The sequence below is a fragment of the Meles meles genome, chromosome 16 (genome assembly GCF_922984935.1).
Source record: "Meles meles chromosome 16, mMelMel3.1 paternal haplotype, whole genome shotgun sequence".
Lineage (NCBI taxonomy): Eukaryota > Metazoa > Chordata > Mammalia > Carnivora > Mustelidae > Meles > Meles meles.
Genome location: NC_060081.1, coordinates 12699387 through 12712574, shown reverse-complemented (window position 1 = coordinate 12712574; position 13188 = coordinate 12699387). Strand labels below are relative to the sequence as shown.

The 13188-nt window shown below is 36.5% G+C and overlaps 1 protein-coding gene across 8 annotated transcripts in view; it reads left to right on the top strand.

The window, feature by feature from the left end:
• Nucleotides 1-11623, top strand: part of LIMS1 (LIM zinc finger domain containing 1) — a 138105-nt gene extending 126482 nt beyond the window's left edge. For 5 of the 8 annotated variants that reach the window (XM_045981262.1, XM_045981266.1, XM_045981267.1 and 2 more), the window contains 7 exons: nt 383-503; nt 1139-1288; nt 2842-2992; nt 3475-3567; nt 4861-4909; nt 6252-6327; nt 8740-11621. In XM_045981262.1, the coding sequence (XP_045837218.1) occupies nt 383-503; nt 1139-1288; nt 2842-2992; nt 3475-3567; nt 4861-4909; nt 6252-6327; nt 8740-8854 (755 nt within the window). In that variant the 3' untranslated portion in view covers nt 8855-11621. Of the gene's footprint in view, nt 1-382; nt 504-1138; nt 1289-2841; nt 2993-3474; nt 3568-4860; nt 4910-6251; nt 6328-6505; nt 7267-8739 lie in introns of those variants that run through there. The other 3 variants (XM_045981260.1, XM_045981261.1, XM_045981268.1) reach the window with 3 other exon arrangements.
• Nucleotides 11624-13188: the final 1565 nt, after the last annotated feature.

The window sequence follows — 13188 nt, the reverse complement described above, 5'->3', positions numbered from 1 at the left end:
AGTGGAACGTTCTAAAGTTTAGTGAAAGAAGAAATTAAATATAGGTTTCAAGAAAATGTGCTGTGGATTTAGGTTTTCTGTGTCAGCGATGACCAGAAATAAACAAAAGGCCTTCAGGAGAGCCCAGTATGTCATTGGGAAAAGGAAAACCACGATCAGAGATGTGATAAGACAACCTGAAAATATAACTACAGAATCAAAACCAAGGACTCAGATGAAACAAGAGTTTCTTCCTCATGTGTGCTCACTGTGGTCAACACATATATAGAAAGTCCCTAGTTGTGAAGAACGATTTAAACATTTTTTCTTCGTGTCTTTTGCCTTGCTACTTTCCGCCAGTAGGATGCACACTGGACATCCTTTGTGTGTTACTTTCCCACAGGTGAATTCATCATTGGCCGAGTGATCAAAGCCATGAATAACAGCTGGCATCCTGAGTGCTTCCGCTGTGACCTCTGCCAGGAAGTTCTGGCAGATATTGGCTTTGTCAAGAATGCTGGGAGGTAGGAGTGTTCCATCCTTGTCAGGTGTGGGTGGAGAAGGAACTGCTACAAGGTCATGCCTGTTTTCCCTGACGAGGCAGTTGTTGAGGGCACTGAGCTGAAGGTTCAGGGGACTCAAGACTGCAGTGTGTTGGTTCATCTGGTATTTGTTAGAAGAGGATCTTAGACTGTATGTGGCCCTGGGCCAACAGAAGGGGAATCGGTATTCCAGCTGGAGTTTCTTAAAGATCACTTGGGTTACCTGGGTTGGAATAAATCAGTTTTCATGTAAAAAGTAGTGGCTTGGGGCACCTGGATGGCTCAGTGGGTCAAAGCCTCTGCCTTCGGCTCAGGTCATGATCCCAGGGTCCTGGGGTCGAGCCCCGCATCCGCTCTCTGCTCAGCAGGGATCCTGCTTCCCTTCCTCTCTCTCTGCCTGCCTCTGCCTACTTGTGATCTCTGTCTGTCAAATAAATAAAGTCTTTAAAAAAAAAAAAAAGTAGTGGCTTGATTCTGCTCTGGTAAGCCAGGAATGATTTTTTAAAAAATGATTTCTTTACCTTCTTTTCAGACATATGAGGAGCATATTTCTAATTACTAGAAAGAACCTCAGATTTTCAATTAAAGTTTCTAAAACAGTTTTCGGCTCTATTTAGACATCTATGTCGTCCCTGTCATAATCGTGAGAAAGCCAGAGGCCTCGGAAAATACATCTGCCAGAAGTGCCATGCCATCATCGATGAGCAGCCGCTGATATTCAAGAATGACCCGTACCATCCAGACCATTTCAACTGTGCCAACTGCGGGTATTGCCATCCCCTCCCTTTTGATTGCACAGATAGTGGAAATAAAAGATCACATTTTTCTGTATTTCTGTCACTCAGCATACCAGATTGCTTTTCTCCAACATGTAACCTAGAAAATTTAAAACCTGTAAGAAGTCAAGAGAATAATAAAAAAAAATACCCATCGTAGAATTTCATCACTTGACATTTTGCCACTTTTGAGTGTGTACAGCACACACTCACCCCATGTGTGTGTATGTGCGTACATATGTACATTTGTACATACCTCTAAATATTCAGTCAATAGTAAAATATTCTCAGTTGTCCCCAAAACTGTTTTTGATCACTGATTTTTCAATACAGGATCAAAAGAAAAAGAAAAGGGAAAAAAAAACCTTTAAAAAGTCTTCTGTTTATACATATTTAACTTTTACAGTTGTCATAATTAGGGTGTTATCTTAAAGTATCTTGAACTACATTTATTTAATTTTGCTTTATTTACTTCTAAAGGGATTTTTTTTTTTCTTTCAGAAACTCATGATAAATTATTAGACTGTAGTTTTCTAAATTTGCTATATAAAAATTTAATGGATTGGGTGGCTCAGTGGGTTAAAGCCTCTGCCTTCGGCTCAGGTCATGGGGATCAAGCCCCACATCGGGCTCTCTGCTCAGCAGGGAGCCTGCCTCCCCCACTCTCTCTCTCTGCCTGCCTCTCTGCCTACTTGTGATCTGTCTGTCAAATAAATATATAAAATCTTTAAAAAAATTTTAATGGAAAAAGTTACTTTAATCAATGTGAACATACATGCTAAATTATTGTGGGGTGGGAGAGGTAAGAGAAGCTAAAGATCAAGAAAACAGCTTTGTGCTCTAAGTACAGCCACCTCATCGTTTTTTTGTGATTATCAGTTTGTATCTTATCTCATTTTCTTGCCTGTTCCACTTTGTGGAATTTTTCTCTGTTCATTTGTCATTAGCACTTCTGAAGAATTACTTAAAACAGATGAAATGTAAACAATCCATTTGGCTAATTGGGGCCACCTCTGGCTAAATATTTATTGATGCAGGAGACTGGAAATAATACTGAACTAAAGCATTTGGGGGAGGAAAGTTCTGGGCATTTCATCTGTTTATTTTCTGTTAACCTATAACTCGTAATAGCTTGTGACAATTTGCTAGTAAATGGAACTAGTCTTTAAATTTAGACCTTAGTTATTTTGGAAAGATAACATCACCGTCCTAGGCATTGTGATGAATCTCTTCTAGCTTTTTAAGGAAAACAAAAGGATTGTAATATGATAACAGAAAAAGACGTGATAAATATGATCAGTGTGATGTAACTTATTTGTATATTTTATCATTATGATATGATATTGATGTTTTGATAGGAATCTGAAACCCCTTCAAGCCTATTAATTTAGGATACTGTGAGCAACAGTAAGAGGGGAAAAAAGGTTACAGGGATTGTTACAGTGAAATCTCCAAAAACCTGCTAAAAAGTGTGTTAGCCACATTGGTTGCCCGATTGTTCTCTCTCGGCGGTAGTGTTCAGTGCCATGTCTTTCTGTGGACAGGAAGGAGCTGACTGCTGATGCCCGGGAGCTGAAAGGGGAGCTGTACTGCCTGCCATGCCATGATAAGATGGGGGTCCCCATCTGTGGAGCTTGTCGGCGGCCCATCGAAGGGCGCGTGGTGAATGCCATGGGCAAGCAGTGGCATGTGGAGGTGAGTCAGTTGTGAAGGGTAACCAGTACTTTTCATTCAGATGTGCTGGGAGAAAGAGAGTCTAAAGATTAAATATGGACATTTTCAAGACAAATGACTCTGTAGAAAATTAAGAATATAGAATATACACTGCTTTTGTGGTCTCTTGGTAATGATACAGGATGTGCTCTTTTGTTCTCAAATCCTTCTTGAAGCTGGAAGTGTCATGGTCCGTATGCAGCAGCAGCCCCTCCCTGGAAATGCTACCCACATGGTGACCTCTGTTCTCATTCCGTGTTGCTTAAATAGGCTGTGTCATAAAGTAACCTTTCAGAAGCTCAAGACACCTGAATGAAGTAAGACGGAACGTGTCAGAGGGTTAGCCCTGGCCACATGAAATAACGACCTCAAACTTCATGTATCTAGTTTAATTTTGGGAGTTTTACTTCTTTAAATAAAGAAACTACTGCAAGTCAAAAATGACCTCTAGCGATTTTTTTCAGCATTTTGTTTGTGCCAAGTGTGAAAAGCCATTTCTTGGACATCGCCATTATGAAAGGAAGGGCCTGGCGTATTGTGAAACCCACTATAACCAGGTATTTATTGTCCTCATTGAATACTACAGATACTTAGATGAATTTGAGCTTAATATTTTAGCTACAAGGAAATCTCTTGGAAAATGTACATTGGACTATAGAGATCTCTTTTTAACTTAATTTGGGAAATAATTTCAGACTCACAGAAAGGTTTTGAAATAAAATGTATTTATTTATATATATATTTTTTTAAAGATTTTATTTACTTATTTGACAGAGAGAGAGATCACAAGTAGGCAGAGAGGCAGGCAGAGAGAGAGAGGAGGAAGCAGGCTCCCCACTGAGCAGAGAGCCCGATGCAGGGCTCGATCCCAGGACCCTGAGATCATGACCTGAGCCGAAGACGGAGGCTTAACCCACTGAGCCACCCAGGTGCCCCTGAAATAAAAATTTTTAAAAAAGGTTTTGAAATTTAAAAAAAGGTTTTGAAAAAAAAAATATGTACCTTCCCATCATTTACATGTGTTTCTTTCTGTGAAAACATACACTTAATAAATTCACATATCTTTATATGCAAATGTATGTATTTATATATATGCCCCTATTTTTTCTGAAGCATTTGATGATATGTTTGTTCATCATGGTCCTTTGCCCCTAAGTACTTCAATTTATATTTCCCAAGATTATGGAGTACTCTTGCATAATCATAGTTAGTCAGAATTGATATAATACTTTCATACTTTAGTGTATGTATTCCAATTTTGTCACTTGTACTAGTAATGTCCTTGTACCATTTTTTTCCACTCCAGTACTAGATCCTATCTAGGGTTGTCATTTTCCTTTAGCCTCCTTAAATCTGGAACTTTTTTTTTTTTTTTAAGATTTTATTTATTTGTTTGAGAGACAGAGATCACAAGTAGGCAGAGAGGCAGGCAGAGAGAGAGAGAGAGAGAGAGAGAGGGAGGAGCAGGCTCCCTGCTGAGCAGAGAGCCCGATGCGGAGCTTGATCCCAGGACCCTGGGATCATGACCTGAGCCAAAGGCAGAGGCTTTAATCCACTGAGCCACCCAGGTGCCCCCAAATCTGGAACATTTCTGAAACCTTTCTTTGTTTTTGATAATAATGAAAAGTAAATTAATTTATTTTCACTGTAAAAAGGAAAAATAGTCCATGTACTTTACTAATTTTCGCTGGTAATGAATGGTAAATTCTGGATCTAGGTAGTCAGCTGTCTGTTTTAAGTGGTAGAAAGAACTGAAATTATATTAATTGTTTGGTGTTCTAAAACTTAGTTCTAACATATCTTGAATTTTTACCACTTTCACTTTCACTTTTTTTTTTTTTCACTTTCAGCTATTTGGTGATGTTTGTTTCCACTGCAACCGTGTTATAGAAGGTGATGGTAGGTATCTGTAGGAATTTTATATACCATCGTTTTGACACAAGAACACTTAGGTAATGTGAAAATTGAAAGAGTTCAGTGACTTATATTGCTTGTAATATGATTATCATCAGTTACTTTTTTCCTTTGGCATATTTTGCAAGTAATCCATAGCAGAAATGCTAATATCCTAAGAAATGGATTTGTTACTCCTTTATGATAATACTTTAGGGCATTGCCACAGGGTTGTTATGGTAGATAGTGTGGGAACGTTCATGGCCAACCTTGAGATCTGTTTCTATTTCCATCCCCTGGAATTACATAACTTGGAAGCTGTAGAGCAGTATTTATTAGGAACAACTCAATCTGCCATGGTAGTTAGCGAGAGTCAATTTAACCCTACAGTTGCTAAAACCTGGCAGTTTTCTGTAGACATTTCTCGGCTTACCAGCCTTGTATGGCAGTAATTAGGCAGGGCTGATTAACTGAGACAGAAAGGAAGCAGCTGTGTTTGCTAATAGTCGCTAGCACAATTCTGCTAGAAACTTCCTGGCAAAGTTTAAACATTCCTGTTTTCAGCATGCTTTGTGGTTCTCATCAGAGAACCCAACTTGGGAAATACTTTGCAATACACTGCCCATGATGCAGTTTGCAAAAGGAGTAGTTCAGAAGAGCAATCTTCAGCGCCATAGACAGTAAAACTTAACTCCCTCCTATGTGAGGTATTTGTCAGGTGAGAGAAGCTGGGAAGGGAAGGGAAGCGTGCTTCTTTTCGTAAGTTTCTACAGGCAAATAAGTTAATGTCTGGATTTTTTAAAATTACTTACCTAGTCCCTATTTCTTGGTTGGGCCAGTGGCAGTAGGCACAGAAGGGTAGCAGCGAATGTGCTCACAGGCAGGCCCTGTGCCAGAAAAGCGCATCTGAGTGATGCGGTGTATGTTAAATGTACACCCCAGCATCCACGGTAGTGAGAGGACAAACTTTGGTGGGAAGACATGGTACATACCGTTTATATGTCTCACAGGACACTCAAAGAAGAAAAATTTTAACTATAAATAAAGACTGAAAAAGCCACTGTTAATCTTCCCTGTGGTGAACCAGCCTATAGTCATGGAAGACATAAGGGCTCGGTTTTTCTAGTAATGTGAAAAAATAGCCTTTAATTAATTAATTAATTAATTTGATTGGTTTGGTGAACGTTAATGGCACTGAGATTTTTAGTCATGTGATACTTTTGCCATAAAACCTCTTGAGAACCTCTTCCAGCTGTCAGGGAAGCCACCTTAGCTCTGTCAGATTGAAAACGTCAGCTCCACTTTCCATACCCATGTGTGTGACCTGATCTCTTTCTTCCTTCTCTAGTGGTCTCTGCTCTTAATAAGGCCTGGTGTGTGAACTGTTTTGCCTGTTCTACCTGCAACACTAAATTAACACTCAAGTAAGTCTACAGTTTAGTCCAGTGTGAATCTTAAGACTGAAAACATTGGGGTAACATTTTATTAAAAATGGAGTTTTTAAAAAGAATTGATTCCTTATTCTTTCTGTCCCTTCCAAAAGTAAACATCCTTCCTTTAATTGTTTTATGTTCTTCTATTCCTTCTTTGTCCTGTTCAAAGGGATAAGTTTGTTGAAATTGATCTAAAACCAGTCTGCAAACACTGTTATGAAAAAATGCCAGAAGAATTTAAGAGGCGACTTGCCAAACGGGAGAGAGAAGCAAAGGATAAGGACAAGCAGAAAAAGAAAAAGCCAGTCTGTTTGTAAACTTTTCTGTCCCTTCTGTCATCATTTTTCACTACTTTCTTCTTTGGTTAGTCCTTGAGAGTTTGTTTTATTCTATTTTAGTCTTTTGCTTTTTCGTTTCTTTTGGCATATATTTGTAGCTGTCAGAGCTTGAAATACAAGTACTTGACCCATGTAGAGCCAGTTTTTTTGCCTAATTATTAAAATTATTAAAGCTTACATTACTAAAATCCCCTCCTAAAACCAGCTTGTACTTCACTTATTTCCCTTAATCTGCAGACTCCCTCATCTCTTTGTTCATATCACAATGTGGTATAGATTTATTTTTTCCAAAAATGGATACAAAGGGAAGAATTCCAATCTCTATTTAGTAGTTACTGAGAAAATATTTTTAAGTATTTTTCTCTGCTGACTACAGTCTTCTAAAATCCTGGTTTTGGTTTCTTTGCCCAAAATGATTTATTTGATAAATTCCAAGTGTCACATGTTCTAAGCTCTGTATTAAATCCTTTCAGCATGCTTTGTATCTAAGCAAAGACCCTCTGCTCTATATAATAAGAGATCTACTGTCTTTGGTGTCTGTATGCACTTTCATAGAGTGGTCATTGCTGCTGCTTATGAATTCATTTTCTTGATGTTTTCAACCCTACTTTATTCCTGATTTTTATGGGAAATATTTCAATGTTTGAAATTCTGTTGAATTACTGGCATGATTGTCCCATTGTTTCTTCATGGTTACCATTGTGTTCTGAGCTCCAAAAGTTATTTATTATTCCAGTTTTCATGTTTCCTTCCATAAAGAGGAATTAAAATTCAAATACAAAACTAAAACCATTGAAGTTTGCTTAACAGTATCTCTGGAAGCAGTGATAATTTATTTCCTTCGACCAAAAAATAGCCGTTTTAATAGCTTTCATGCTAGCAGTCTTTGGGAGAAAACTGTAACGCAGGAGTACCATTTAAATCAAACCGTCAGTGGAAAAATAACATCATTTCAATTTCTGTCAGCATTAAGATCTCTGTGAAAAACAGCTAGGGAATAACTGCCATGTAATGCTTGAGAATAAAATTTTATTTTATATATATATATAAATTAGAATATATAAATAAAATTTTATTAACTATATGATTAGGAATTAACTTTGGTATTACCTTTGTTCTTTAAAATTGTATTATCTGATTTCGTCATTTGCCATAGGTAACAATGTGCCACTAGCCTTGTTCCAGAAATGCCACCTGAAAACAAGTTAGGAAACTGTACAAGTTACAAGGTTGTGTATCTCCTCAGTTCACAGTTTAACACCCTAGATTCCAGCAGTAAGAAGCTATTTGTAATTACCAACTGCAAATGCGTAACAGACAGTTAGAAAGCTATCTAAAAACATGGTTTCTCCAGAACTGTGTCACAAATAGATTGATAATGTGAATTGCTCTAGGTTTAGAAAAAAAGAGTTAAGTTCTCCATACAGCTGACCATTCACAAAATGGAACCACAGGCAACCAGCTTCATTTCTGCTTCTTAAGGGTGATTAAAAACTTTCTCATATCTCCCCTGCCAACCTTTCTGTCAGACAGCTAACCAAAATAACCCATTACAACTTAAGATTTCTTTGAAAATGATTTTTTGTCATTGTTGGAGGTAGAAATCAAACCATTTTATGTAAGGAAAGATGAAACCTCATAACTACCTAATTTAAAATATTAATGAAGATTAATTTGCTTTCAACAAAGAGAAGGTCGTTCAAATTAGAAATACAACTCTGGGCTTTAAATAACTGTTCTTTAAAGTGTTCTCATGGTACTTTAATGTGTGATTGACTTGACTTACCTAAATTATATTGACATTAGATTTCCTGTATTCGTAGCACAGACTAAAATGTAATGTACATTCTGTGTTACACAGATAGATGTATAAGATATGTTTATAAGGACAATTTTTACATCTACCACAATGACAGAAGTTGAGATCAGAATTAGTTTTTTGCTGTGAATTTCAGTGTCATCATTTATTGTCTTCATTTACTTCAGTAGAATTACCTCACATTATTTATATATCTGTGTCAAATACATTTCTCCTAATTTCTTTTATTATTGTCACTGTCTTTAGGAATAAATTTGTGGAGTTTGACATGAAGCCAGTCTGTAAGAAGTGCTATGAGAAATTTCCACTGGAGCTGAAGAAAAGACTTAAGAAACTAGCTGAGACCTTAGGAAGGAAATAACTTCCTTTATTTGTTTGTTCTCTTCTATGCAAAGAAAAGAGATTACCAACATTACTTGACTTGATCCACACTATTTAAAGCTGTATCTCAAAATAGTTGAGAGTGAAGAGGGCCTGTACAAATGGTTTTCTTCATCTCCTTCTTCTCATTAAAAAAGAAAAAAAGCTTGTGTAATCATATTTAAAACACACATGAAATCAAGATTTGCTTTTGTTAATAACCCTTATCAATTTGTCAAAATGTAGCTTGTACTTAACCGCAAAAAAACACAGGGTTTAGATGTTAGATTTTAATTAAGGTCCAAAAAAATTAATTTAACTTTTAAAAATGAAAGTAAGGAATCAGTTTTCATATGACTCAGATAAAAATAGAAACATTATTTTACTTTGTATTTGAAAGAAAAATCATTCCAACTGCTGTTGGGGAGGATAGAAGGAAGAAAAATAACCAGCCAAGAAAAACAAATTTAAAGAATCTGAGTATGTTTATCAGACTAATAGCTAGTAGCTATAAAATGAAATATACATATTACTAAGACAAAAAACAAGTGCATTTAGAACTACTTGATTTCATTTTTTTTTAAATGCAATAATTATGCTTAGTTTTATATTTTGTTCTCCTTGTGAACTTCTTCCTTAGTACAATTACTTAACCCAGTAGTTATAGCTAGCTAATACTTTGCCTTTTTAAATTTTGTGCAAAAAAATTTATACTAGGCATTTGAAAATTCAGTATACTTTACAATATTGGGAAAAAATGAAGTATTTTTTAACATATTACAGCAATTCTGCTTCTAAGCTTAAGGTCAAAGATGTAGTCTTAGAATAGGACCCAAAATTAAATTTTATGTAGCTTGGAATGTATGACTTAAAACAAGTGAATGTATATGTATTGGTCTTACTGCCCTTATAACCATGCTAATGTGTATGCTTTATACATAATCAAACTTGCCTTGTCTTAGAAAATGCGTTCTTCAGGAATTCTGTTTCATGCAATACCAAAAATAAGTGCATTGACTGAAATTTGTAAACCCAAATTCCTCTGCCACATCTATGTGATACTTGATTTTCTGTTTTTCTCTCCTTTTTTTGGGAAACACGTTGAAATTAGTTTTTCTCATCTTGTTAAAAGGATGATATTGGTAGGTGTTTCAGTTTTTCATTTCAAATGTTGCGATTGGATTTTATTTAATATAAGGAGGAGGTAAAAAATGACACTTTTAAATTGGAAGGAGGATGTTTAAATGTCAATTTTAGGTCAAAAGTAATGGATTATTCTACTTTATAGAAAGTGTTCTTAGAAAGTTTATCCTGAAATTTCTGGACCATTCTTTCTCGATAAACTTGTATGCAAAGCGAATTTTGTGAACATTTTTTAAATGTTGCTGCTGCTGTGTTAGCATTTAAAAGAAAGTTCCCAAGAGGGACTTTTAAGGAGGAAATTATTGTTTTAAAAAAAAAATTGCTGAAATGTTGTTTTGCCATTAAAAAACAACAAAAAACTCAGGATGCTGCCACTCTGCCATTAAAATATTTGTATGCATGTATTTTTTTTTAAAGTTTGTGCATGCACTTTACAGAGTAAATTCTATTTCCGTTTTCAGGGAACTTATTACCAGTTACTTTTCAGTCTTCTTTTAGAGTTCAAAGAATTATCAGTGATTGAAAAAATCAATATGTAGTTGAATACTATATGTACTCAGACATTTAAGAGCCTTTGCATTTGACCGTAAGAATCAAAATCCCTTCAGAGTGCCTTTGTCAGCTAATACATGACCAGCAAGGAAAACTCTGGAAGTATTTGTTAAATATTATCCTATGGACATAGGCGAAATAGTACAGGCTTTGCAGTTTGGGATCTTGATCCTAAATTGTCAAATCCCCCTACACCAGAAATAAGGAACAGAAAAGCAACCATTTACCCATACTCTTAAATCACTTCGAAGATGCATGAACTGAGCTCAGCTGCCTTTGTTTACACAGCCTTCAGAGCCCGGCCTCTCCTGCAGCCAGATGTCCCACTACTGTCTCTGCTCACTCCTCTTTTAAAATAGGAATTAATATTTCCTGAAAGTTCGATTTGGTAACCCTCTACAACTTCAGGATATTTTGTCTAGATTTCTTCCCTGATAGGGGCATCATTGGAGCCTTTACCTGTGGGAAAGGAAGAAGTCGAAAGTTGCAAGTGGAATAGAAGACAGGCTTGGTTGAGTTCATAGTATTGTTCATGGGATTTTCCCTGGCAGTGGAAAAACTCAAGCTAGTAAGCCTTTCTCTGTTTAAAGTCCTAGAAGGCAATTTGAAATAATTTATTGTTCTTACCCAATTTCTACGTGTTCTTTTTCTTACCAAGCCTAATATAATTGAGGAAATGTCTGGTAGGTACAAGCAAAATGTTCTTTGGATCATGTTCAAAGCCTTATTAACATTATACCTAAAATGATAGGCCATTTTGCCTCATTTACTTGCCAAAATAGCCATTTCTAAGTTAAGGAAATTTTGAGGTAGACTTGTAGCATTCTTGTATTTCATTTTAGATTGTAAGCTTGATGGCAACGACACTATGCTCTTAATTATGTTTTTGCATAGCAACCATTGCAGTATACTCTTGGTGCTTAATAAATGTTCATAATTGTTAAGAATAATCCTATTGTGCATTGTTTCATTTGAGTAACTTTGAGACATGGAACTATGAGAAGATAGGACTAATGCTTAAGAAAACTGTTTTGGTGGGGTGCCTGGCTAGCTCAGTTGGTGGAGTGTGCAACTTTAATCTCGGGGTTGTGAGTTCGAGCCCCATGTTGAGTGTAGAGATTACTTTAAAAAATAAAATCTTTTTTAAAAAGGATTTTTAAAATTTATTCATTTGAGAGCAAGACAAAGCACAAACAGGGGGCGAAGCAGAGGGAGAGGGAGAAGCAGACTCCCTGCTGAGCTGGGAGCCCAATGCGGGGCTAGATCCCAGGACCTGGAGATCGTGACCTGAGCCAAAGGCAAACGCTCAACCATCCAAGCCACCCAGGCACCCAAAAAAATAAAGTGTTTAAGGGGCACCTGGGTTGCTCAGTTGGTTAAACATCCAACTCTTGATTTCAGCTCAGGTCATGATCGTATGGCTCATGGGATCAAGCCCCGCGTCAGACTCTGCACTCAGTGAGGAGTCGGCTTGAAGATTCTCTCCCTCTGCCCTCCCCCGACTCTCTTTCGTGCCCTCTCTCTCTCTAAAATAAATAGATCTTTTTTTAAACATTAAATCTTTTTAAAAAAGAAAACTGTTTTGGAAACAACCTTAGTGTCCATCCACAGATGAATAAATAAAGAAATTGTGGTGTGCATACACACACACACACACACACACACACACACACACACAGGAATATTATTCAGCCATAAAAAAGGAAATCTTGCCATTTGCAACAACATGGATGGAACGTGAGGGCTTTACACTAAATGAAATAAATCAGAAAAACAAGTATATGCACTCACTTACATATGGAATCTTAAAAAAAAAAAAAAACTCATCAATACAGAGAACAAGATTGGTGATTGCCAGAAGTTGGGTGTTGGGGCAGGTGAAATGGGTGAAGGTGATCAAAAGGTACAGACTTGCAGTTATAAAGTCACAGCGGTGTACTAAATAGTATGGTGACTATTGTTACTATATTGTATACCCGAAAGTTGCTAAGAGTAGATCTTAATAGTTCTTATGAGAATAAAAAATTCTGTAATTATGTATGGTGATGGATAACTAGACTTACTGGAATCATTTCATAAGTATTACAGATATTGAATCATATACAGCAGATATAGAATATTGTCTATTATATATCAGTTTTTTAAAAAGTTTTTCTTTAGAGTCATTTTAAATTTTTACTATATGTAGTGTTTTGGAACACAATTTAAATAGTCATACCTCCATCCATGTAAGAATATCAAATTAAACATTCTCTATATAAAGTTCACAAGGCGGTTTCCAGAAATACTATCTTATTTAATCCTTAAAATTATATGAGTTACTTACAGTTCTTTCCACATGACAGCAGAGGAGCAGAGCATACTGACATCAAGTAGGTCCTTTGAGGTTGCACAGCTTAAAAGTGCCATATCCAGAATCTGAACCCAAATATCCCTGGGATTCCAAATGTATGAATGTTTCTACTCTGTTACTTGAGGGGGGGGGGGGTGTGCAAGAGAGAGAAAATTAAAGTGTTCTTGAATATAAAGTAGAAATATTCGTGTGTATGAATAAAAGAAAAGGACCTGGTTGCTGTGTGTAAGCCAAATCCCAGAACCGTTCAGAATAGTAGTGGAGTCTTCTCACGATTCACCATAATA